General features: G+C 50.5%; 1 protein-coding gene and 1 long non-coding RNA gene across 2 annotated transcripts; one reads left to right on the plus strand and one right to left on the minus strand.

The window, feature by feature from the left end:
* Positions 1-242: 242 nt before the first annotated feature.
* UPRT (uracil phosphoribosyltransferase homolog) lies at positions 243-27,534 on the minus strand. Its single transcript, XM_061553463.1, has 7 exons — positions 26,983-27,534; positions 20,603-20,645; positions 19,798-19,867; positions 17,849-17,911; positions 4,606-4,767; positions 2,989-3,087; positions 243-1,834 (listed from the first exon to the last, which is right to left on the minus strand). The coding sequence occupies exons 1-7, from the start codon at positions 27,252-27,254 to the stop codon at positions 1,728-1,730; spliced, it is 816 nt and encodes a 271-aa protein (XP_061409447.1). The 5' UTR covers positions 27,255-27,534; the 3' UTR covers positions 243-1,727.
* Positions 17,575-21,628, plus strand: LOC133344027 (uncharacterized). Its single transcript, XR_009755300.1, has 3 exons — positions 17,575-17,781; positions 19,719-19,933; positions 20,572-21,628. It is a non-coding gene; the product is annotated as an uncharacterized LOC133344027 (long non-coding RNA).

A 27,534-nucleotide genomic window follows, 5' to 3' on the forward strand; every position in this document is an offset into this window, starting at 1 on the left:
GCAGTCGTAGTCGCTTGAGAGCATAACACATACAAACCTCTTCTTGGTTCTTTCGGTAAAGTCACGTAGAATGGAAATAATAAAATAATAAAAATAAAACATAATAAAATAATTCTCACAACGTTTCGTCCACAACGCAAGCAGCCGTCCTCAGGTGAAGAATGAATTCATTCTTCACCTGAGGACGGCTGCTTGCGTTGTGGACGAAACGTTGTGAGAATTATTTTATTATGTTTTATTTTTATTATTTTATTATTTCCATTCTACGTGACTTTACCGAAAGAACCAAGAAGATGAATCCCTGCAGTCACGAAAGCATTAAATCGAAACATACAAACCTTTCCGAGAGATTAATCCACTCGGTCGGATTATATTATCGGTGGGAGTGCGGGGCTTGACTTTTGCATCAAATCCATTTTAGTTTCAAGGTGCCAGTCAAAAGAAATATAGATATATATATGACCATCACCTTCAAAACATTTACAAATAAAAACATGTTAATAAACATATAATCTGAGCAAAATAATTTCCAAAAACTCATTTCTACAATGGCAGTTTTTGTTGCAGGGTGGTAGTCACAGATGACCGGTTCGAGGCTGCAGTGCGATCTACACGCGAGTGCCTGGCTCAAATGCTGGCACACACAGCGCATCCGTCTCCTGTGCCTTCCACCAAACTCATTCAGAACCCTTTGGAAGATACGGGGTGATCCATTCATAACTAACGTCACGGGGCAATGGTTTTGTGGCTCGTGCGCACACAATGTGAAACTCCCTTCCCGTGGGTGTCGAGGTGGCGCCCAATGTAAGGCTCGCCAGGAGGTGGTACAGCAAATTTGGACGACACATGCTCCGCTTGCATGGGATAGAGCGTTTCCCCCTTGCACGTGTGGGTTTTCTCTGTGCTCCGGTCTCTTCCCACTACAGAACTTGGTCAAATTGTTGGTCACAAACTACTGCCAACTATCTGTTGGTGATCACTTTGCGCTGTAGGTGAATGGCACGACTACCAAATGTACGAACGAGTTGATGCCTCGACCGAATTTTCTGGAAGTCATGGCTCCATATGTTACAGAGGAACGGAGAAGGTGAAAGCGTGGGTGGCGATTCACGGATCTGTGGTTCTCACACCCCCTTAAGACAAAGATCCCCCATATAGCCTTAGCAGACTGTTGAGACAAGTGCTGTTAGCGAGTTGCACCTATGAGGGCCGGCACAGCACAAACGGGCGGCTGGGTGGGCAACACCACGCCCAAACGCCTTTGTCTCCCTCGTGGCGATGTTTACACACTGCACCAGTTACTCATTTGAGGCTGAGTCAATATAGGGAGGGCCCAGGACCAGTTTAGATAATCGTCACTGGTGTTGTCAAACTCTGGTCGCCGGGTTCGTAGCACAGCGTGCCGACGCTACACTACCACTCCCCACACACGCCGCCCCACGCACACGTCTGTTGCAGGAGACGACGCATGGAAAGTGTGCCACTGCAAAGAAAAGCGAAATCAAAATATTCTATGACGCGCGTTCGAATTAAAAACATAAACGAACGCGCATCAAAGACTGAGGAATGGGGAGAATGTCCCGTCACAACATGAATGGATCACCCTGTAGTTCACGTGAAAATGTTAAATAATAAAACAAAACGTCAAGAAAATGCCCATAGCCACCACATGCAGCCATGAGGGGGGAGTCTCACTCACTCTCCCTCCTCCCTCTCTCTTCCCCCACTCAGTCGGTCCCAAAATATTTCTTCCCAAAGTGAGTCGGAGCGATGGGGTGCACCTCCGTGGTAAGCACCGTGATGTCCGGAAACTCCTGAATGATCGACTTCGCTCCTGCCGGCGACAAAGCGCGCAGAGACGAGGCAATGAGCGCCACACGAAGTCAGCGGGACCGCGTCCGCTCCGTACACGGGCGTCACGGCATCGATCCGCCTCGGCGAATCGTCGCCGTGTGCACGGAGGGGCGAGACGTGTCGCAGCTACGAATCGCCCAGCAAGACCGTTGCGCGAGTGTCAAAAGTCGGTCTCTACCACAAGCAAGTACAGATTTGGTTTGCTCTTTGGTTCTTTGGGTAAAGTCACGTAGGAAGAGAAAGTAAGCAATTAAATAATAGCATACTTTTATTTAATTTAAAGAGAAAGTAATACATTAAATAATAGCATACTTTTATTTAATTTAAAGAGAAAGTAAGCAATTAAATAATAGCATACTTTTATTTAATTTAAAGAGGGAATAATAAACAAAAAAATAGCATTCTTTTATTTAATTTAAAGAGAAAATAATGAATTCTAGATTTGAAGCTTTCATGACTGCAAGGATTCATACTCACGTAGGTAAAAAAATTTGTATTTTGCTTTTATTAATTTTATTTTTTACCTACGTGATTTTACTGAAAAAACCTAAAAATAATAAATTAAAAAAGCATACTTTTATTTAATTTATTATTTTCTCTTTCTATATTACTTTACCAAAAGAACCAAAGAGTAATTCCTGCAGCGATGTCAGCTGTAACCCATCACTCGGGCATTGAGCCGGCTCCAGACCGAGCTCTCCGCCCTACAGCGCCCACTGGGATGAACGCAAAATAAAACTATTACCTTCTTCTTGGTTCTTTCGGTAAAGTCACGTAGAAGGGAAATAATAAAATAATAAAAATAAAACATAATAAAATAATTCTCACGACGTTTCCAGCCACAACGCAAGCAGCCGTCCTCAGGTGAAGAACAGGTCTGTCAGAAAAGGACAGCGTTTTTTCATTCAGACGCTGTCTTTCCAACAGACCTGTTCTTCACCTGAGGACGGCTGCTTGCGTTGTGGCCGAAACTTCGTGAGAATTATTTTATTATGTTTTATTTTTATTATTTTATTACTTCCCTTCTACGTGACCTTACCGAAAGAACCAAGAAGATGAATCCCTGCAGTCACGAAAGCTTTAAATCGAAATGTTGTTCACGTATTTATTTTTTCACGTATAGGAGGGCCTCACCGTGTGGCGTGGAGAAGAGGCTCAGGAGGAAGATGTGCTTTGTGGGCACCCCGTGCTCGATGAGCACCTTGACCGCCTCAATCACCGTGTTGCCAGTGCCTGCGACGCACGCACAAAAAACAAACCAAGACAAAGATCCTCGCATAGCCTTCACAGACTGTTGCGGCAAGTGCAGTTAAGAGCGAGCACCTATCAAGGCCGACATGGTACGAGGCGGTTGATGGCCAGCACCACGCCCGACCGCCTTTTCATCTCCCCGGTGGTGATATTTTTTTACACACCACACCAGGTACTCATTTCAGGCTGAGTCGACTGCCTCGATCACCGTATTTGCCAGTGCCTGTGATACACGCGCACACACACACACAGGCCCCGAGCTCAAACCTCCTCCCCCGATGCTCGCAGTGGCACAAGTGACCTGAGGTCTACGTGTGAACTTGTGTGCGCACATTTGGGGCTCGCAACGAGCGGAGCACCGGGGCGGCTAAAATGCAGCGAGTTGGCACAGTAGGGCGTACAGCTGGTGCATCTGTTGGGACATAAATGAGCCGTTCTATGGCGCCAGTGGGTGTACTACACCTCGGGGCTCACTAGAGAGCAGGTTACAGATGTCACAGAGGTCAGGTCAGGACATGACAGTCTGTGTGAACCCGCAAGAGCACGTGACCGGACGAGAGGGCACGGGGACCCCCAGAAGGGGGTGAGCGGGCCACGTGATGTGGACCCAGAGCCTCCACGAAGGATCGAGAAGGGGGCGTGACCAGGGGGCGTGACCAGGGGCGGTATAAGTCGAGTCCCAAGAGGGAGCGGGGCTGGTCGCCCCGGGAATGAAGCCGCCTTCTTCGATCCTCGCTCTTCGGTCTCCGCACACGACGACCAGACGGTGTGTCGGCTGTTCTGATTCAACCATATAGGGATTCTGTTCAAGTGGTTAAGAAAGGTGGCAACCACCTTGCGCAGTTAACCCGTCATGTACATAGTTGCCCGAAATGTACATAGTTAACCTTGGAATGTTGAGTAGTTGTTGGTTGTGTTAGTGGTTCAAGTTGTGTCGGTAAATAAACGTGTTGCCTCCAAGACTTGGTGTGCGCCGGGTTAGAACCCACTACACATCTGCCAGTTATCTCAGTCAACCCATGGCACCTGGCGGTCCATCCCAGTGACTTCCTGTCAACACTTCACGTGGCCTCAAAGTGCACCTGGTCTGGCACAACCGCAGTGTTGACGTCACCGCCACTTGAAGTAAAAAAAAAATCAACAATCCTTATTACATTCGATAAACGGTGAACGCCTAAAAGTCCAACAATGATTTGTAGTGCGGCATTACAAATGATTGTGCATGTGCTGTTCTTGAAATAGGGACCGTAGAAAAAATGGTTTGACATTATTCAGGAAGGAACGCCTTGTGGTCACTTGCATTGCGACTCTGGAAATAATTTTTTTTACCGAATTCGTTAAAAATGGCTCTTCTTGTTATTTTGGTTGCCGACAGCTGCCTTAGAAACACTTAGACCGAGCCACCACGAGGAGGGGCTCCGTGGGAACGCAGATTTCCCACCGCTGTTTGTAGAGCCTCCGAGCCTTGGCAGTGGGCGGTGAAATCGGTTGCAAACTTACTGAGGATGGGGTACATGAGCAGCACTTTCCGGCGCGCGATGTCCGGCGGGAACTTGGCGTAGTACACCTTGGCCTTCTGCGTCTCCTCATCGCTCTGGATGAGGATCTTGCCAATGCGGATTGAGCGGCAGCAGTCCCGGAGGCCCTGTTCCATGGCTTCTCCTACACAGTGGGGGGGAGGGGGGGGGGGGATCGGGGTGGGGCAACCGTCACGTGTCACGGGCGGCGGCGGCGTGGCCCATCGGTGTCGCGGTTCGACTCGTCGTTGCGGTTGGACATCGCAGTGGACGTTAAAGATCCCGCCATGTCATTCCAAACTGCGTGGGGGCCCATTGTATTGTGTGCCGGGCATCACGGTGGTGTCTTAGAGCGTGTCCATGTTGCTGTTCCATCGGCTCGGCTCAAGTCCAACATCAAAGAGCAAGTGGCAGAGCAGGAATGACGAACGGGCGCTCGATTGCTCCTTTAAGTCCTCATCCAGTTAGCACACCAGGTAACACCCAGTGTGGCAGGCGCCGAAGATCTGTGACGAGAAGGAGAATCCAATCCCCTGAGGCACACAACGCACATCCACATGTCGTACACGACAGCCACCCGGCCCCAGGGTAGTGGAGATGATGTAAATCCGGCCCGCTTAAGAAAACCCCCATAAATACCCAAATAGACGCGATGGATGCCCCAGTATTTACATTTTAACAACAATATTATTTACACGTGATAACAACAACAACAAAATTTCCTGCTCTTGCCCACCAGCAGTCCTCCCTTGAGGACCAGCACAGACATCGCACGTACACAGCATGTACCCACGGTCACTCTCAGCAAAGCCCCCAGTCGCACACCCCCGCGTGGAGAGAGCCACGCTCCCCAGCGGTAACGTTTAACTCGTCCTAACCCTCACGGTGGTCGTCAAACCACAGCAACATCCACTGATCATACTCTCGGCCAGTGCAATTTCGGGGATGAGCAGCAACTCGGCCATGCTCCTCCCTTACTATCCCATCAGCGATGGACACACACCAGCATCTTACAGTCTGACGCTGTATAGCCAAGGGAAGATTAATCCCTCGGCAAGGCCAGACACCAACGACCCCCCCCCCACGGGGCAATGTTCTCTTATAGAGTCAATAACGCCCTAACCCCAGAGCGGAACAAGTCCGCAGCCCTTCCCGCTGGAGGACCCGCATAGAGAATCCCTGCTCCATGCTAGCCAGGTCACCCCGTTCGCTGGCACGTAACAAACCCTCTACTCCAATCCCGTGAGCCCCCGGCACACCAGGTTCAGTCTGCCACCGCAACCATGACTCCCCGAGCCATATGAGCACACGGCCCATTAGTTTGAGACATACCACGGAGGTTTCGCCTCCGAGCTGTCAGGTCAGCCATCAGCCATAGGCCGATGTGACCACAACTCGTGCATCACCCAATCAACAATGGCAGGCATAAACAGATGGAATATTTGCCCCACCGAGGTTTTTCCCGCGCGATCAAAATGGCGGCCCCCTTCGCCAAGCGCGTTCTCACAATATCTCGCGCGCACTCAAAATGGCGGCCCCTTGCGCAAAGCGCATCGTCGCAATACCCCGCGTGCGCGCAAAATGGTGGCCCAACGTGCAAAAACGTCACCAGTTTTCCCCGTGCGTGCACCCCAGCTGCCCTTTGCTGGGGGTCACAAGACGCATCCCCCGTCACGTTGTAACAACCCCACCAATGATAGACGCACAGCCCCAGCTTGCTGCGCACAGCAGTCATGTCGGGGAATTTTTAACCAATATTTTACACATTGCTTACACACACCAACTCGCAAAGCAACCCCTGGCTGCATGCAATCAACCGAATGAGTGACGCCACTTGGCGCCAATTTACGACCCCATCACCCTTAACATCTGAGCCACCCACAACGGCGTCATCGCGCACCCTCGTCGCGCGCTCTCTCTCTCAAAAAGCGCAATTACCTATAAATATACACGCAATCTCGTGTGCATAAACACCCATACAACCAAATTTTTGGGTCCCCCTCGAATTTGTTACCAATTTCCAAACAGGTACGCACAATTAATAACAATCCCAACCCCAATAGTCAACCAATGCATCACACCCCGTAACCGTACAGAACGGCGTAAACAGCACATGCAGTCAGCATATCGCGATCACACGCGTACATTTAAGCACAATAGCAAGCAGATCTGCAGGCAACCAACACACCATTAATCCTGTCGTAACTTTGCAGCAACAACACAAATATTCTCTCTCTTGCAACACCCACATCGCACACGGCACCCTGCAGCACAATACACCAAAAAAAATATTTTGTCAATTAAGCCCGTCGCACACGGTAACCCACGAGATGGTACAGCGCAGGATACCCGACACTCCCGAGTTAATAATTAACTTTGCCATCAAGATAACAACTCCACGCCGCAGCGCACACACACTATTTGACACTCAGCAAGCACAGCAGACTCTCCGTCCATCCTCAACACACACACACATACACACTAATTGACACCGAGCAACAACAAATAGCGCGTTCATCCTGAACACACACACACACACAGCCCGAACCGCGCTCCGCACGCTCGAAACATGACAAAAATCGCCCCCCGGCACACGCTAGATGGGTGAGGTGTGTGTTAAGGCCGGGTGCGTATCGTTACGACTCGCCCGGGGCTGCAGCGAGCAGAGGACGGCAGGGTGGTAACTTGAGACGCCTCGCAGAACTCGAACGATGACCTGACTGCTCCGTTGTCTCGCACCCGAGCCAGGACGGGAGAGCTCCCGCCCCAGCAGCTGCGGCGTCGGCGTCCTCTCCTCGCAGCTCCTCCTCGCAAAACAGCAGCTCACAGCAGGCTGCTCACCCCGCGGCACCTCCAGATGGCAGCGCAAGGCCGCCTCTCCGCCGCGATGTTGAAGACGGCGGCGTCTTCCCGCCGCGGTGAAGACAAGATGGCGGCTTCCCGCCGTTTCTCCCCTGCCACGCCCAAGATGGCGTCTTCGTGCCGCGTGGCAGATGGCGCTGGCAGCGCAGGCAAGGCGGAGGCCTGCGGATCACCACCGGGCCTCCCCGATGCCGTCGTGACGAGCTCACACAGTTGCGCCAGCACGATTTTCAAGGTCTCCAGCTGCGCCGCCATCTGTCTCCATCGTAAGTCCGCGTCCTCCGGCGCAGACGGGTCCACCGACGCGGCGACATCTTGGACTCCCGGACCCGTACTCGTTCCCGCACGGATCTCCTCCTCCATCGCAGGCAGGTCCACCACCTGAGGAAGGTCGTCGTCGTCGGATGATGTAGCAGATGATGGCGCAGGAATATTCTTTCTTCGGAGCTGTTTTGACATGCCGTTTCACTTCTGACACCAGTGTAATAAAGGACTCGTTCACTGGGTCTGTCTCCGTTGTCCTTTATTTGGGTTCTTTACACTTGTCCCACACGGCCCTCGCTCAGAGCCTCCCCCGCTTGGCAGCTCGACCTCTGCCTTCGCTCCCGTAGCCTTTCTCGCTCCGGTGCAGCTCCGCTGCAGGTTCCCCTTGTGCAGTCCTCCGGCTGCTCTAACAGCAGCTCCACCGCTGCTCCCCGTTCCTCCGTGCTCGGTCACCGCTGGCCGACGGTGCCGAGTCTTACCGTGTGTGGCGATCTCGCCACTCTCCAACCTCCGCCCTGCGTGGCCTCTGTGGCGATCTCGCCACTCTCCAACCTCCGCCCTGCGTGGCCTCTCCCTGTCTCTATCCCCAACTCTCTCTTCCACCCCGCTGGCTGGCGCCGTCATGAGCCCCTCAGCCACCAGGCTGAGGCACGGCGACCACCCAACGTGGTCTCCCCTCTTCACTCCCCCGACTGCCCCCGATGTCTTCCTGTCTCCCCGCTATAACTTCTCCCCCACGTGACCCTGACTCCTCCCTCTCGGATCGTCACATCCGACCTGCCCATTTACGCCCGCATTACAAATGTACAAATCAAATGCTGTCACACCCCCCCCGCTACCAACTGTTAAAACTTAGCAGGACCCTCCTGAAACACGAGTGTGGGCGCCCAGCGAGGCTCCCCCGGGGTAAACGAGCGTGACAAAATATAACCTATATAATTCATTTTTTGTCTGTCCGTCTGTCCGCCTGTCCCTCTGCGTACGCTCGCTTTGAGGGATTTGGCGCTCGGGCCGTGGGGTTTAGGAGGAAAAATTTTTGCAGGTGGGCACGCCCCCGGTCCCGCGGTGAACGTAGGCATAAATCGGTCCGATTATCGATTTTGTGAGAATTATCTTTATTTATTTATTATTGCCGACCGGCGCGGACCACGGCGGTTGCCCCTGGCAACGGGTAGCGACGCCTTCGCTGCGGGGTGGACGCCATTTTTAATTCCCGTTAAAAATATGCACACGCATTAACACGCGACGCTGAGGTAAATACATCAAAGTTTCACGTCCTCTTCACTCCCCCCCCCCCACTCCAGTGTGCGCAATTACTATTATAGGGTCTGCAGATAATAAAATTATAGCGATTAGACAGTATTATTCTAGCGCGGGGGGGGGGGGGGGGGGGGGGGGGGGGAGGCGACCCCAATACCCAGCCTCGGCCGGCTGGGCAATCCAGGCGAGGCCGGAGGCTCTGCACGGTACTAGGCCTCGACACCCCACACGTGTCAGGCGAGCACTTTGTGCTATAAACTCGATATACCCAACGTTGCCCGGGTGAAAAATACATTTAAAAACTTCTGAACAATATAAAACATAACATTCCAATGAAAATACAACTGTGTAATTACTTTTAAACCCGACGCGCCAAGAATCGATTCTCTGAATCGTGCAAAGGAATCGATGGTTATAGATTCATTTAGAATCGCCCTGTTCCCGTTTAAAATAAGTTGATTATAGAGTCGATATAAACTGCTACGAATGGGAAATATCCGGCGTTGACCGGGGCAAAAATATAAATAAAAACTCCTGAAAACTTTCAAACATAACATACCAATGCAAATAAAACTCTGTAATTAAAAATGTAGCCCAAGCGCGAAAAGAAGCGATTCTCTGCAATCGTTGCGAAGGAATCATGGGTTGTAGATTACTTTAGAATCGCCCTATTCCCTTTTTAACAAACTGCGTGTCGCAGACACACACATTCACACATTTTGCTTTTACATTTAACATACAAAACGTCAGCATGTACTGCTGTCATCATAGGCAAAAATATATACACCCTCACCACTCTCCCTCACTCACCTCACCACTCACCACTTACTATCACTCACCACTCACAATCACCACTCACCACCACTCACCCTCACCACCACTACTCACCCTCACCACTCACCCTTCTCCCTCAACACTCACGCTCACCCTCACCAATCATCCTCGTCCTCACCACCACCACTCATCCTCACCACTCACCCTCACCACCACCACTCACCCTCACTCACCCTCACTCACCCTCACCACCACTCACCCTCACCTCTCACTCACCCTAACCACTCACCTCTCACCACTCACCTCTCACCACTCACCTCTCACCACTCACCTCTCACCACTCACCACTCACTTCTCACCACTCACTTCTCACCCTCACCACTCACCGCTCACCACTCACCTCTCACCACTCACTTCTCACCACTCACCTCTCACCCTCACCACTCACCTCTCACCACTCACCTCTCACCACTCACTTCTCACCCTCACCACTCACCTCTCACCACTCACCTCTCACCACTCACCTCTCACCACTCACCTCTCACCACTCACCCTCACCACTCACTTTCACCACTCACCCTCACCACTCACCCTCACCACTCACGCTCACCCCTCTCCCTCACCACTCACGCTCACCACTCACCCTCACCACTCACGCTCACCACTCACCCTCACCACTCTTCCTCACTCCTCACCACTCACGCTCACCACTCACCCTCACCACTCACTAATCACCCTCACCACTCACCCTCATCACTCACTACTCACCCTCACCACCACTACTCACCCTCACCACTCACCCTCACCATTCACCCCTTTCCCTTACCACTCACGCTCACCACTCACCATCACCAACCATCCTCACCCTTACCACCACCACTCTCCCTCACCACTCACCCTCACCTTAACCACTCACCCTCTCTACTCACCCTCAGCACTCACCACTCACCCTCACCACTCACCCTCACCACTCACCACTCTCACAACTCACCCTCACCACTCACCATTCACCACTCACCCTCACCACTCACCCTACACCCTCACCACTCACCGCTCTCCCTCACCACTCACCCTCACCGCTCACCACTCACCACTCACCATCACTGTGGTGGTGGTACCTGCTATCATGACAGTAGTACAAGCTGACGTTTTGTATGTGTAATGTCAAAATCTAAATTACTGAATGTGTGTGTCTGTAAGAAATGTTAAGCATACTTGGCGGCACGTAAGCAAGTTTTTTTTAAAACGGGAATAGGGTGATTGGTGAGTGGTGAGGGTGAGTGTGAGTCGTGAGCGGTGAGGGTGAGTGGTTGTTGTGAGGGTGAGTAGTGAGGGTGAGTGGTCAGGGTGAGGGTGAGTGGTGAGGGTGAGTGGCAGTTGTGAGTGGTGATTAGTGAGGGGTGAGGGTGAGCGTGAGTGGTGAGTGGTGAGGGTGAGCAGTGAGGGTGAGTGGTGATTGGTGAGGGTGTGATTGGGGAAGATGAGTGGTGAGTGTGAGTCGTGAGCGGTGAGGGTGAGTGGTTGTTGTGAGGGTGAGGGTGTGATTGGTGAGGGTGCGATTGGTGAGGGTGTGATTGGTGAGGGTGTGATTGGTGAGGGTGTGATTGGTGAGGATGAGTGGTGAGTGGTCAGGGTGAGGGTGAGTGGTGAGCGATGAGGTGAGTGAGGGTGAGTGGTGAGTGGGCAGGGTGAGTAGTGAGGGTGAGTGGTGAGCGTCAGTGGTGAGCGTGACTGGTGAGTGGTGAGGGAGAGTGGTGATGGAGAGTGGTGAGGGAGAGTGGTGAGGGTGAATGGTGAGGGTGAGTGGTGAGGGTGAGTAGTGAGGGTGAGTGGTAAGTGGTGAGGGTGAGTGGTGATTGTTGAGGGTGTGATTGGTGAGGGTGAGTGGTGATTGTTGAGGGTGAGTGGTGAGGTTAAGTGGTGAGGGTATGTGGTGAGGGTGTGGTGAGAGTGAGTGGTGAGGGTGAGTGGTGAGGGTGAGTGGTTAGGATTTGTGATGATGGTGAGTGGTGAGGGTGAGTGTTGATGTTGAGGGTGAGTGGTGAGGGTGTGTGGTGAATAGTAAGGGTGAGTGGTGAGAGTGAGTGGTGAGGGTAAGGGTGAGTGGTGAGTGGTCAGTGGTGAGGTTGAGTGGTGAGTAGGAAGGGTGAGTGGTGAGTGGGGAGGGCGAGTGGTCAGGGGTGAGGGTGAGTGGTGAGGTTGAGTGGTGAGTAGGAAGGGTGAGTGGTGAGTGGGGAGGGCGAGTGGTCAGGGGTGAGGGTGAGTGGTGAGGGTGAGTGGTGAGGGTGAGTGGTGAGGGTTAGTGGTGAGGGTGAGTGGTTAGGGTTTATGGTGATGGTGAGTGGTGAGGATGAGTGGTGAGGGTGATTAGTGAGTAGTAAGGGTGAGTGGTGAGGGTGAGTGGAGAGGGAGAGAGTGAGTGGTGATGGTGAGTAGTGAGGATGAGTGGTTAGGGGTGAGTGGTGGGGATGAGTGGTGGTTAGTGGCGAGAGTCAGTGGTGAAGGTGAGTGGTCAATGGTGAAGGTGAGTAGTAAGTAGTGAGGATGAGTGGTGAGGGTGATTAGTGAGTAGTGAGGGTGAGTGGTGAGGGTGAGTGGAGAGGGAGAGAGTGAGTGGTGAGCGTGAGTGGTGAGGGTGAGTGGTGGTGGTGAGGGTGAGTGGTAAGCGTGAGTGGTGATTGAGAGGGTGAGTGGTGAGGGTGAGTGGTGAGGCTGAATGGTCAGGGTGAATGGTGATAGTGAGTGGTGAGTGGTGAGGCCGAATGGTCAGGGTGAATGGTGAGAGTGAGTGGTGAGGGTTAGTGGTGAGAGTGAGTGGTGAGAGTGAGTGGTGAGGGTGTGTGGTGATTGGTGAGTGGTGAGGGTCAGTGGTGAGGGTGAGGGAGATTGGTGAGGGAGATTGGCGAGTTGTGATGGTGAATGGTGAGGGTGAGTAGTGAGTGGGAGTGGTGAGGATGAGTGGTGAGGGTGAGTTGTGAGTGGTTAAAGGTATTGTCAAAGCTAGGGGTCGGCACGGTTTGGCTCAAACCACCAAACCGCGGTTTGAACCGAACCAAATCGGTTTGGTTTGGCTCTGTTTGAACTGGTTCGGTTTGGTTTGGGGCTACGAAAACCGACTCGGTTTGGCTCGGACAGGGTGGAACCGGCTCAAACTAGTTTGGTTGGTTGTAAAGGCCGAGTACAGCAATATCAAGGACATGATGACGGACATTCTCAACCAGCGCTACCCAGCGTTGACGACGGACGCGGCGCCGCCTTCGGCGCCGCGTGGCGGCATTAACATCCTCTTTGACATGGTCTACGCGCCCAACGCTCACGACGGCGCCGCCTCCGAGGTCGACCGCTTCCTGCTTGAGCCGACTCAGGACCTGAGCATGGACGTCGTCGAGTGGTGGAAGCTGTACGGCGGCAAGTACCCGCGCCTGCGACGCGTGGCCCTCGACTATTTGCCTATCCCGGCGTCGTCCGTGCCCTCCGAGAGAGCAAACTCGGCCGCCAAGCGCTCCTTTCTCGACCGACCAAACCTGCACAAGTGCACGTTCAAGGCCGAGATGTGTGTGCGCTCGTGGGCGCGGATGTTGCCTAGTGTTGGGGTTTCACTGCCATTGAACTACCACACTGCGTTCAAGGACATTGGGCGTGCCAAGCTTGAGGAGATGGCTGTGGACGACATCGTCGTCCAGTACTTGCTAGTGAATCTCAATATGAAGAAAGCCTGCGTAGAAATTAGCGATTAATACACTTGATATTTGTATTGAATGCGAATATTGTTTGCCGCGCATCTTTTCGGTTCAAGCCAACTCAAGAGGTTTGGTTTAGCTTAGTTTGGTTTGGTTTTGGTTTGGTTTGGTTCAGTCGTCGCTGGTTTGGTTTGGTTTGCTCAATTTGAAACCAGTTTGAGTCGGTTCAAACCGTGCCGACCCCTAGTCAAAGCCCACCGGGCTTTGACAATACCTTAGTATCTGTGTATATATGTAAGGTTTTTAAAATATATATTTTTCACCCGGGCAACGCCGGGTACTTCTGCTAGTGCATACTAAAATCATTATTTTATCATGTTTTATTTTTATTACGTAGAATGGAAATAATAAAATAATCAAAATATAACATACTAATATAATTATTTTATTATGCTTCATTTTTATTATTTTATTACTTCCATTCTACGTGACTTTACCGAAAGAACCAAGAAGATAACGCACACAGCTTGCACGCTACCAACGACACTAGGGCCTCTCGATGCTACGGAGACATCAGCGTACCTGGTAGCGTGAGCACGCCACAAAGTGTGTTGAATTCTCCGATATTTAGGTCGCTGGATCGATACCCGCGTCCTCCACACAGACTGTATTTTTCACGAGCATAGAAGCCATTTGCGCTTAAAGTAATAAAACATTTTGTTTATGCGATAATAACGCGCCAAGACAATCTGTATTGAAGAGCTACGCCGACTCCAATGGCTTCTTTGCAATGTACTGTACCTATGCAATTTGTCCTTACATACTTTATTATATTCATATATTGTCAGTGGCTTGCTTGCCACGTCGTTGTTTTGCACTCATCTCGTTCTTTGCACTTGGACGTCTGTGAAAAAGCGCTTCATAGCTCATCGGATTCCTCCGGTCTGAATAAAGATTACGACTCTGAGATACAGAGCGAGTGAACGCGATGGGGGGGGGGGGGGGGGAGGAGCGGAGATGGATGCGCCCTGGTGAGACGGTGTCGCAGATAAGGGACTCGACATGTTCCACGTCGAGGGGCATTAGCTCAGTTGGTAGCGCGCTCGCTTAGCATGCGAGAGGTGGCGGGATCGATTCCCGCATCCCCCAAGGCCAATACATTTTTTTTAAATCAAATTTTAAATGGGGGTGAACTTTGACCCAGCGTCATCCGGAAGACTCTGCCGGGATGGGAAGGGAAGCATCTTTATTATTATGACCGCGCACAGCCCCGTGGCAAGGGGGTTATCTGTGTTGTGTTCAGTCTCGTGGCAAGGGGGGATATGAATGAATCGAAACCCATCCACGCATCACCCCCAACCCAATAGGAATCGACAACGCAAGAATCGATTTCCTCGCTTAAAAATAGAATCGAAATCCCACGCATCTCCTCCCGCACACAATAGGAATCGACACCGCACGAATCGACGCGCCCGACTCTAGAGAATCGATCACCCCTCCTACCCCCCGTGAGGAGGGAGTCTGAGCGGCTCATGGCTGCAGCCGATTCGAGCCTCGCCGGGCCCAGCTCCTCGGCGCCTCTCGGCGCCTCCGGGAAGGCGCTGGACGACTGTGGCGGGGAGGGAGGGGGGGGCGCAGGAGGCGGCGGCGTCTCGAACAAACCCTTCTATCTACTCCGCGAACCAGGTGGGTTGCGGCCTCTTAACTAATAAACGTTGTCCTGCTTGATGCCGCGCAGCCCCAATGGACTCACCGCTCCGCATGATGCTCACGCCACAGTTGCCCTTCTCAAACTTTACGCCTTCGTACTTGTGACCTACACCACAAGGGGGACCATGGTGGCTACGGAGACATCAGCGTACCTGGTAGCGTGAGCACGCCACAAAGTGTGTTGAATTCTCCGATGTTTAGGTCACTGGATCGATACCCGCGTCCTCCACACAGACTGTATTTTTCAAAAAGGCAACTACTTTTTACATTCACGAGCATAGAAGCCATTTGCGCTTAAAGTAATAAAACATTTTGTTTATGCGATAATAACGCGCCAAAACAATCTGTATTGAAGAGCTACGCCGACTCCAATGGCTTCTTTGCAATGTACTGTACCTATGCAATTTGTCCTTGCATACTTTATTATATTCATATATTGTCAGTGGCTTGCTTGCCACGTCGTTGTTTTGCACTCATCTCGTTCTTTGCACTTGGACGTCTGTGAAAAAGCGCTTCATAGCTCATCGGATTCCTCCGGTCTGAATAAAGATTACGACTCTGAGATACAGAGCGAGTGAACGCGATGGAGGGGGGGGGGGGGGGGGGGGGAGGAGCGGAGATGGATGCGCCCTGGTGAGACGGTGTCGCAGATAAGGGACTCGACATGTTCCACGTCGAGGGGCATTAGCTCAGTTGGTAGCGCGCTCGCTTAGCATGCGAGAGGTGGCGGGATCGATTCCCGCATCCCCCAAGGCCAATACATTTTTTTTAAATCAAATTTTAAATGGGGGTGAACTTTGACCCAGCGTCATCCGGAAGACTCTGCCGGGATGGGAAGGGAAGCATCTTTATTATTATGACCGCGCACAGCCCCGTGGCAAGGGGGTTATCTGTGTTGTGTTCAGTCTCGTGGCAAGGGGGGATATGAATGAATCGAAACCCATCCACGCATCACCCCCAACCCAATAGGAATCGACAACGCAAGAATCGATTTCCTCGCTTAAAAATAGAATCGAAATCCCACGCATCTCCTCCCGCACACAATAGGAATCGACACCGCACGAATCGACGCGCCCGACTCTAGAGAATCGATCACCCCTCCTACCCCCCGTGAGGAGGGAGTCTGAGCGGCTCATGGCTGCAGCCGATTCGAGCCTCGCCGGGCCCAGCTCCTCGGCGCCTCTCGGCGCCTCCGGGAAGGCGCTGGACGACTGTGGCGGGGAGGGAGGGGGGGGCGCAGGAGGCGGCGGCGTCTCGAACAAACCCTTCTATCTACTCCGCGAACCAGGTGGGTTGCGGCCTCTTAACTAATAAACGTTGTCCTGCTTGATGCCGCGCAGCCCCAATGGACTCACCGCTCCGCATGATGCTCACGCCACAGTTGCCCTTCTCAAACTTTACGCCTTCGTACTTGTGACCTACACCACAAGGGGGACCATGGTGGCTACGGAGACATCAGCGTACCTGGTAGCGTGAGCACGCCACAAAGTGTGTTGAATTCTCCGATGTTTAGGTCACTGGATCGATACCCGCGTCCTCCACACAGACTGTATTTTTCAAAAAGGCAACTACTTTTTACATTCACGAGCATAGAAGCCATTTGCGCTTAAAGTAATAAAACATTTTGTTTATGCGATAATAACGCGCCAAAACAATCTGTATTGAAGAGCTACGCCGACTCCAATGGCTTCTTTGCAATGTACTGTACCTATGCAATTTGTCCTTGCATACTTTATTATATTCATATATTGTCAGTGGCTTGCTTGCCACGTCGTTGTTTTGCACTCATCTCGTTCTTTGCACTTGGACGTCTGTGAAAAAGCGCTTCATAGCTCATCGGATTCCTCCGATCTGAATAAAGATTACGACTCTGAGATACAGAGCGAGTGAACGCGATGGGGGGGGGGGGGGGGGGGGGGAGGAGCGGAGATGGATGCGCCCTGGTGAGACGGTGTCGCAGATAAGGGACTCGACATGTTCCACGTCGAGGGGCAGTAGCTCAGTGGGTAGCGCGCTCGCTTAGCATGCGAGAGGTGGCGGGATCGATTCCCGCATCCCCCAAGGCCAATACATTATTTTTAAATCAAATTTTAAATGGGGGTGAACTTTGACCCAGCGTCATCCGGAAGACTCTGCCGGGATGGGAAGGGAAGCATCTTTATTATTATGACCGCGCACAGCCCCGTGGCAAGGGGGTTATCTGTGTTGTGTTCAGTCTCGTGGCAAGGGGGGATATGAATGAATCGAAACCCATCCACGCATCAACCCCAACCCAATAGGAATCGACAACGCAAGAATCGATTTCCTCGCTTAAAAATAGAATCGAAATCCCACGCATCTCCTCCCGCACACAATAGGAATCGACACCGCACGAATCGACGCGCCCGACTCTAGAGAATCGATCACCCCTCCTACCCCCCGTGAGGAGGGAGTCTGATCGGCTCATGGCTGCAGTCTCTGAAGCCGATTCGAGCCTCGCCGGGCCCAGCTCCTCGGCGCCTCTCGGCGGCTCCGGGAAGGCACTGGACGACTGTGGCGGGGAGGGAGGGGGGGCGCAGGAGGCGGCGGCGGCGTCTCAAACAAACCCTTCTATCTGCTCCGCGAACCAGGTGGGTTGCGGCCTCGTAACTAATAAACGTTGTCCTGCTTGATGCCGCGCAGCCCCAATGGACTCACCGCTCCGCATGATGCTCACGCCACAGTTGCCCTTCTCAAACTTTACGCCTTCGTACTTGTGACCTGCACCACAAGGGGGACCATGGTGGCAGAGGAAGAAGTCATCATCACGTGACCGCACCGCACCTTTTACGACGACACAGGTGTAATTTGAGATGACGAGTCATTTAGAAGCAATAGAAATGCAAAGTGCTATTTTAACATAACACGTACAATTTTTGCAGTCAAGATTTATAATAGATGTTTTTGGGCAAGGCCATGACAACACAGCCAAACAAATTAATACGTCACATACTCTTAGGTTTTTTCGGTAAAGTCACGTAGGTAAAAAAATAAATTTAAAAGTTAATAAAAGTAATAATGGAAATAAAATAAAATAATAAATCACGACGTTTCGGAGGCAACACAAGGCTTCGTCATCAGGTGGGACCGTCACAGCAAAAATAACTGCATCAAGTGATTTATTATTTTATTTTATTTCCATTATTACTTTCATTAACTTTTAATTTTATTTTTTACTTACGTGACTTTACCGAAAGAGTATGAATCCTTGCAGTCACGAAAGCTTCAAATCTAAAAATATGTCACATGGTGTACAAGCATGTAACAGAGCCCCAGTAGTTGCTATTGTCTTCGCTCACTCATCGGTGAATTGAGCAACATTCTCTCAGCCGTAATTAGATAAGACTATTCGCTTGACGCTGCGTCAAGCATCATCAGAACCTCCCGGATGTTTATTCCCGACTTCCTGGACCTTGCCCCGACAATGTGCGATATGGTTTCAAGTGAAACGCCGAGTGTCTAATTGCTGCCAAGCATGACCTGTGAGAATTGTTCTTCAACTTACCGGTGAGTTCGCTGGAACAATGCTACACCCTATCCCCCTCCCTTTGATGCTGCTAATCCTGCATAATGCACGGGCATAATGACTTTGAAACCCCCTGCCCACCTCCTACGCATTTTACAAGTAGTGACTAATCCCATATCTGCATTTCCCATAAATATGCTAAATTCCTCTTGATATGCAAATTATTTTGTCAAGGCGCTCTTCCCCCTCCAACCCAGCTTTAATATATGCTCCAAGCCTGGGGTGTTTCATTCAGACGCTGTCTTCCCTTCTACGTGACTTTACCGAAAGAACCAAGAAAATGGAACAATACCAATCGACGTTTAAATGCTTGTACTACACGTGGATCATTTGATTTTGTTTGGCTGCAGCAGGTGGTGGAGGGTCTTCACAACACAAATTTGGCCGAATCATTTATATGGCCTAACCACCAGCGCTCCCCTGTTTTTATAAACCATCTCAGAATCTTTCTTTAGACTGGAGTTCCACGTGATAAGGCTCTTTCGTTGAACTACCATTTACGGCCAGGTCGCTTCTGAAAAAGAATAGCTCGGTGGGTTTTACCTTGTAAAATAAAAGTTGCTTAGTTTCAGATTATGCATTTACTTTTAGTGATTTCTCTTCTTGGTTTATTCGGTAAAGTCACGTAGTAGGGACAGACAGTCTTTCCGACGGACCTGTTCTTCACCTGAGGACGGCTGCTTGCGTTGTGGCCGAAACGTCGTGAGAATTATTTTACTATGTTTTATTTTTATTATTTTATTACTTCCCTTCTACGTGACTTTACCGAAAGAACCAAGAAGATGAATCCCTGCAGTCACGAAAGCTTTAAATCGAAATTTTAGTCATTTGTTTACCTTTTCTATACTTTGCACTCCTATCGTTGTTTTATATTATTTGTTGTTGTAACTTTCTCACCCAGTGCCCCGACTGGAAATGTGTGAAAAAACAGAGCTCAATAGCTCATCGGATTTCTCCAGGGTAAATATTCCGATTCTGATTCTGATCCGATGACCTCTGAAGCTCTTTATCACAGGTGTCAAGACTAGCAGTGGCATCTGGAGGGGCGGGCGGGCGGGTGAGCGAGCGGTGAGGACTTCACCTGTAGGGGTGGTCACCGTGCAGTCGCTGTACGGGAGTTGGTTGAGGCCCTCTTCCACGACCAAGCGAATCTACGCGGAGCACGCACAACGGGCGGAGCGCACACAAGCACAGGACGCCCACCAGGTGTCCTTCAGGTATTCCTCACGCCAATGTTGGTTGCGAGCGGGAATCAAACTCGGGTCGCCATGTTCGTAGAGCAACGGCGTTAATCAAGACAGTACGGTTTGCCACCAACACACGCACACACGCTCATACAACATTGGAACCTCATTTGCCAGTAAAAAATATAATTGTTTTTTTACCCTTCTATCTGGCAACAAAACTGACACCTTTTTTACAAGGAGTCATGTTTGCATAGACCACAATACTTGCAGTCATAATGCAAACAAAAAATATAATGTGCATACATTATCAGAGTTATATTTTTTGTTTGCATTATGACTGCAGGTATTGTGGTCTATGCAAACATGACTCCTTGTAAAAAAGGTGTCAGTTTTGTTGCCAGATAGAAGGGTAAAAAACCAATTATCAGGTCTAGATCTGCCATACTCGCAAGACATTTCTGTGCGGCAAAACGACCGTCAATGTATTTATCGTTTAGTATTAGTTTATTAGCTTTTGTTCAATAAAGCGTAACAAACGAAGCAAAGAGGGCCTTGACGTTTATTTGCCGATGCTGGCAGCGTCGTTTATTACTGCTGCTATTGCCCCCGCCCCTAGCTCGTGACATTTCAACGCTTTGAAGCTCCCCGTCTGGTCGGCTTTGCGTTAGGCCCCGCGCGCGTGCGCACACCGCAACGTACCAGCCGGTCGGCACTGAACACGAAGTCCCCTCTGCTGGTCGACCTGCGGAATACAGACGGCACACCGCTAACGTCAACAATGAATGCACGAATAAACAGCATCACATTAAATTTGGTTCTGCGTTTCAGTTGGTTAAATTCCACCCTATGGGAATTTCCATTTTCTAGTTTATTATGCAACAAACATTACGATCAATGCAAGAGTATAATGTCGTGGGTTTTATCCAGACCCCTGACACCAGCTGTATATTTGGAGTTTGCGTGTCTCTCTCTCTCCCAGTGGTCGCGTGGATTTTTCTCCGGGTCCTTCGGTTTTTTCCCCTCCACATTTAGAATCGACGTGGCGTTTCGAGTTTTTGGCTGCTAGAAATTTCCACACGATAAGCCACTTGGTTGAGCTATCATTTGTGGCCAGGTCGCTTCTGAAAAGAAGCTAAAAAGCTCAGTGGGCATTATCTGGTATAATAAAAATTAACCCGTAAAAACAAAGTTTTTCACTATAAATCCTTTATATGCGTGGCGGCTAGAGTCCTCTCGTCCTCTGGCTTGAGATGGCTGCCACCATTAAGCAATTGGTAATTAAATATAATTAATTTTTTCCTAAAAAGTGTACAATTTTGGAAAAAAAATTTTCACGAAAATACATTGTCACGCACAACGAGTCTGTGTGCAAAATGTCAGCTCGATTGGATCACGGGAAGTGGGTTAAAAAAACGACCGAAAGATTTGCACGGTCGTAAGCAAGCAAGCAAGCAAGTGAACTTAATATAAAGGATTTAAAAATAGGTTGTGCTTTGTCTCAAGACACGACGCCAGTCGCCTAAGCAAGAAGAAAAAAAGTCAGATTCGTACAAAAAAAATTCAAGTAAATTCAAACAAATCTGACATTTCAACGGCCCCACCAGCACAAGGCTGGAATGCAGACCAACACCTACTCAAGTTCAATCAAAGCGCGTCACTGCTCGAGCAGCAGGGTAGTGGTGCTCATCTCTGATAACAGCCCGAAGGCAGAGACTGGTCGGAGCCTCCCCCCCCCCCCCCCCCCCCCCCCCCCCCCCGTATGCACAGCCACTGGTGTCGACTTCCCAAAGCGTGGCACTATCTTCTTGGTTCTTTCGGTAAAGTCACGTAGAAGGGAAGTAATAAAATAATAAAAATAAAACATAATAAAATAATTCTCACGACGTTTCGGCCACAACGCAAGCAGCCGTCCTCAGGTGAAGAATGAAACACTACCAAGCTTGGAGCGTATGACGACTGCTTGCGTTGTGGCCGAAACGTCGTGAGAATTATTTTTTATTATGTTTTATTTTTATTATTTTATTACTTCCCTTCTACGTGACTTTACCGAAAGAACCAAGAAGATGAATCCCTGCAGTCACGAACGCTTTAAAGCGTGGCACTACTTACGAATATTTTGAGAACTGTATTCTATCCTGCAGGAACTGATGAGAATTACTACTATAATGAGCAAAGAATGCCAGTTTGTGTGTAACGCGCGTGACGTCACTCCACATGCCGCACCCCCCCCCCTCATTAATATTCATGAGCGGGTGGATTTTTACACTCGTCCAGAAGGTCGAGTGAAAATAAATAAAAATTCGCAAGTTCGCTTTAAGTTTGACGTTTCTTTATTGAAAGTTATTCTAATAAATAATGATATGCAGCAACAAAGTGGATTTTGGTGTCGTTATTTCTTCAGCACTTGAGAAAAAAGGTAAGTCTAATGCTACATTATGGTAAAATAGATTTTCCAGATATTGTATCGAATTCCAATTTACTTCAACCTCGGCGACCGAAAGCAGAAGAGAATCAAGTATCAGAGCCGTGAATTTGAACAAATTAAAGGTCAGTTATATACAGTGCTACAGTGACATTAAGTGAGGTGTTTTATGACTTAGTTTTGTGCAATAATCACTGCCATTAAGTGCCACAGTGAAGTGCAGTGAAGTGTTTTATGACGTACTTTTGTGCAAGATTCACTGCCATTAAGTTTCCACAAGATACAATTATACTCTGCTCAATTTTTTCAAAAATATTACAGCTTCCGTCCTAGGACAGGTAAACAAACTAGTCGTTTATGTTGTGTGACAAAAACACGTGCATTACCGGTGCACGGTGACAGAACAGGCCTTGAAAAAAGAAACGTGGCATTTTTACCTCCGATTAGAACAGTTGGTTACGTATGGCGCGAAAGAAGTTCAACATGTACACAGTTTAGGAGCCACCCCCTCAATCTTTCACACCGTCCAACATCCCTTCACACACCACGTGTTGTTTCGCTGGTGCCGTTGCTTCTATTTACCATGGAAATCATCAACCCTCTCTTTTTTTAATGATAGAATATAGTATTGTCATCAGTATGACATACGTATACCAAGTTAGCAGTCGATACGACATTGGGAAGTGGGTTAAAATTGAGTTACAAGATTTGAGGATACAACAGAGTGAGTTAAATAAAAGCGTGTAAATAAAAGTGGTAGGGCCACACGTGCCAGAGCCGTGGTATAAATTTGACAAAACTATAACGTCGCCCCGCACGTTGGCCGATTGGCCAAATCCATGCAGAAACATTGCCCCGCACTTCGTTAACTACTTTTGCAGAGGATATTTTGCATGTGAAACCGCATGCAAAGTATCGTACCGATGATTTGATTTCGTGTTTTTTAGTCATTCCACCATGAACAAAAATATGCATACAAGCCACCCAGTATTTCCAGTATATTTTTCGCGAATACCAGTTGTGCTTTCGAGGTCATGTCGTCGTGAAACAAACTATAATCCTGATTTAAAGCTTTCGTGACTGCAGGGATTCATATTCTTGGTTCTTTATTGTTTCCCTTCTACGTGACTTTACCGAAAGAACCAAGAATATGACACTATAATCCGTTTGGAAATGTTGCAGAGGAAATGTGTCCGATGTGCCAGAGAACGGCACACAGAAGCAATTCTTTTACAGATCCCCCCCCCCCCCCCCCAAAAAAAAATAGCCTTCAAGTGGCACTGTTATCCTCCTCATTTCTTGAGAACTGCTTCTTCTTGTTGTGTTTAGTTTGTTGTCCTTCCCCCGCACCTCCAATTCGCACGGTTGGCTATGTACGGTGCGAAAGAAGTGCAACACAACATACATAATGACAAATAAGGCCCCTGAATTTCTGAACAAGTCTATTCTGAGAAATAAATAAATCCTCTCGGTGACAGAAATCAGCATTTATAGTTATACTGTACTGTCGTCAAATAGTTTCATTTCCAGTTAAGAAAATTCCGCAATTTTCCACGGCAAGTGACAACACGAGTTGACACACAGCACAAGATCACAAGCAGCTGAGACGTACATTCCGGGAGCGTGTTGAACAACGCTCTCATTGCGTGTACACAAATAGAAAACAAAAAGACAAATCCCTGTGCCATTGAAATGATCGACAGACCCTTGGCAATCCACTGCTTGCTGATGGAAAAACTCGTGGTTTAGAGGTTTGCTTGATCATAATTCAAACGTGGGGTTTGGTTTGGCGTGGTCAAGCGTGGGTTTGGCGTGGTCAAATGTGGATTTGGCGTGGTCAAATGTGGATTTGGCGTGGTCAAACGTGGGTTTTGGCGTGGTCAAACATAGGTTTTGGCGAGACGATGGGAGGGAAGGCCCAGACAAAGTGTCAAAAGACATCACACACCGAGGCGTGGCCGTCGAATCGAACTCATCACGCCTGTCGCCCCGGGGGCTTCATAATCCGCAGTGCGTTTCAAACAACTCCAGCCAAACCGCTTCTGAATTCGCGGCCAAGTCGAAGCCGCATTTCGACCGTGACTTTATCCAAGTTTTTGTTTGGTTGTTTTTGTTTTAATCGTCGGCGAAGTGTCCGGGACGCCCGTACAACAGACATATAAACCTTTACTTTCTCGGTGTGTGGATGTGTAACGCTATACGACCCAGCCAGTGTGATACACATCTTACAGGCAGTTCGTTTTTTTTGTCCATGAGGCTCGTCTTAAGAATGAGAACAGCATCGCTTTGAAGCTACCGCAACGTTTACCGCACGTGGAATGTGCTTGATGGTGACACGTAAAGGCGTAGAGTACAGTACAACTGCATAGTATTAGATATAGGAGAGTAGAGCGGTGGCGCTAATGAAGCCAGCAACGATGGCAAAGTTCGATTCCCAACCACGACCAATTCACGCCGGGGGCGAGGGTTGTGACATCTGAACCCGGTCATGGGGCGGGGCAAGGTGGGAAGGAACTCCCCACTTCAAACCCCGCACGGATCAGCGATGGTGAAAAAACTCTCCACCGGACACAGTGGAGGGGGTGGGGGCGACTGTCATCCAATGGTGAATTTTTCTGGTAGGAATGAAGTGGACCAGACCACCAATAGATTAATGTGTCTGTCCGTCCGTCCGTGCATCAACATCGCCCCCTACTGCACACACTTGGCATGACCCTGTCCAACAAGATGGCCGCCCGCTCCCCCTGCGATCTGTGAATTAAACAAGATGGCCGTCGCTTCTGGCGCCTCACGGCGAAACTTTAAACTTCGCTTCAAATTTACTTTACTGAAACGCAGCACGTTTTTTTTAACACAGAGACAAGATACATTTATTAACACAGAGACGAGATACATTTAATCGCCTTATTTGTGCACGAAAAGTACGGCGCGAGGCCTAGTGCGGCAGGCTTTGCGAGGCCTACTGCGGAAAAGGCATCATGAGGCCTACTGCAGGAGGCTTCGCGAGGCCTAGTGCAGGAGGCTTCGCGAGGCCTACTGCAGGGAAGGCATCGCGAGGCCTACTGCAGGGAAGGCATCGCGAGGCCTACTGCAGAGAAGGCTTCGCGAGGCCTAGTGCAGGAGGCTTCGCGAGGCCTACTGCAGGGAAGGCATCGCGAGGCCTACTGCAGGGAAGGCATCGTGAGGCCTACTGCAGGGAAGGCTTCGCGAGGCCTAGTGCAGGAGGCTTTGCGAGGCCTACTGCAGGGAAGGCATCGTGAGGCCTACTGCAGGGAAGGCTTCGCGAGGCCTAGTGCAGGAGGCTTCGCGAGGCCTACTGCAGAGAAGGCTTCGCGAGGCCTACTGCAGAGAAGGCTTCGCGAGGCCAAGTGCAGAGAAGGCTTCGCGAGTCCTAGTGCAGAGAAGGCTTCGCGAGGCCTAGTGCAGAGAAGGCTTCGCGAGGCCTAGTGCAGAGAAGGCTTCGCGAGGCCTAGTGCAGAGAAGGCTTCGCGAGGCCTAGTGCAGAGAAGGCTTCGCGAGGCCTAGTGCAGAGAAGGCTTCGCGAGGCCTAGTGCAGAGAAGGCTTCGCGAGGCCTAGTGCAGAGAAGGCTTCGCGAGGCCTAGTGCAGAGAAGGCTTCGCGAGGCCTACTGCAGGGAAGGCTTCGCGAGGCCTAGTGCAGAGAAGGCTTCGCGAGGCCTAGTGCAGAGAAGGCTTCGCGAGGCCTAGTGCAGAGAAGGCTTCGCGAGGCCTACTGCAGAGAAGGCTTCGCGAGGCCTAGTGCAGAGAAGGCTTCGCGAGGCCTAGTGCAGAGAAGGCTTCGCGAGGCCTACTGCAGAGAAGGCTTCGCGAGGCCTAGTGCAGAGAAGGCTTCGCGAGGCCTAGTGCAGAGAAGGCTTCGCGAGGCCTAGTGCAGAGAAGGCTTCGCGAGGCCTAGTGCAGAAGGCTTCGCGAGGCCTACTGCGACAGGCTTCGCGAGGCCGTCCCTCTGACAAGATGACAAGATAGTCTGACAAGATGGCCGCCCGCTCCCCCTGCGATCCGTGAACTAAATGAACTAAACAAGATGGCCGTCGCATCCGGCGCAGCCAATGACATCGCCTGTTGCAATCCTTGCTCTGTGGGCGCGCGAGTCAGTGGGGAGGGGGGTGTGGACGTCATCGCTCACCCCCCATGCACAAATCATTTTCTTTTTAACTCCTCTATACCCGGTCGATATCCCTGTACCGGTATTAGTATTATTCCTACCAGCCCACCCCGCAGGGTCCTGTTTAGATATAGGAGAGGAGAGCGGTGGCGCAACGGTCGGCGCACTGCCACTAATGAAGCCAGCAACGATGGCAGAGTTCGATTCCCTACCACGACCAATTCACGCCGGGGGCGAGGGTTGTGACATCTGAACCCGTTCAGGGTCCGGGGCAAGGTGGGAAAGAACTCCCCACTTCAAACCCCGCACGGATCAGCGATGGTGAAAAAACTCCCCACCGGACACAGTGGAGGGGGTGTAGGCGACGGTCATCCAATAGTGAATTTTTAGTTTTTTTTACCAGTGAATTTTTTTAAAAAGATTTTTTTACAGTGAATTTTTTTTAAACAGTGAATTTTTTTAACACAGCGGCTCAATGTCTACGAGCAGTTTTTTTTTTTTACAAAAATAAAGCGGGCGCGAACTAACTCACTTGTCGCGAATGATGGTCTGCAGCTCGCGTATTTGGTCGTTGAGCCGCAGAACTTTAAGCTGGCAGCCCAGGTCATCGACGCAGAGCTTCATCTGCTTCAACGAAGCTTCGTCGCTCGCGTCGTCGTCGTCCCCATCGCCGCCACGACGGTGGTCATCGTTCAAAGCGTTCCTCTTCTTCGTCCAGCTGTTGTTCTCCGCGTTGTTACCGCCGACGCCGCCGCCGCCGCTGCTATTGTTCGCGAACGACGAGTCGCGCGCGCTAGCGTCCATTTGCGTTGTGCTCGTTGTGGTCGCAGTACGCGCATTAAAGGGGGGGTTTAGGGGGGAAACTAATAGCAATTGAGCGATTGTAACTTCAAATATCGCCCGCTGCTTCTGCTGCGGCCGCCCTCGGGCTGTAGGTACGGTGATGCTTGCTGACTTGCTGGCGAGCTGGCTTTGTGGTGGAGGTAACACCAACAACGCCCCACGCCACCCGCACACGTGTAGCGCGCACACACCACACGGGGCCCCGGACCGCGCATTGGACAAGCTAATGTCAGTTCCGCCC

Source organism: Lethenteron reissneri, chromosome 2 (genome assembly GCF_015708825.2).
Source record: "Lethenteron reissneri isolate LAM-NWPU_2019-01 chromosome 2, ASM1570882v1, whole genome shotgun sequence".
NCBI lineage: Eukaryota > Metazoa > Chordata > Hyperoartia > Petromyzontiformes > Petromyzontidae > Lethenteron > Lethenteron reissneri.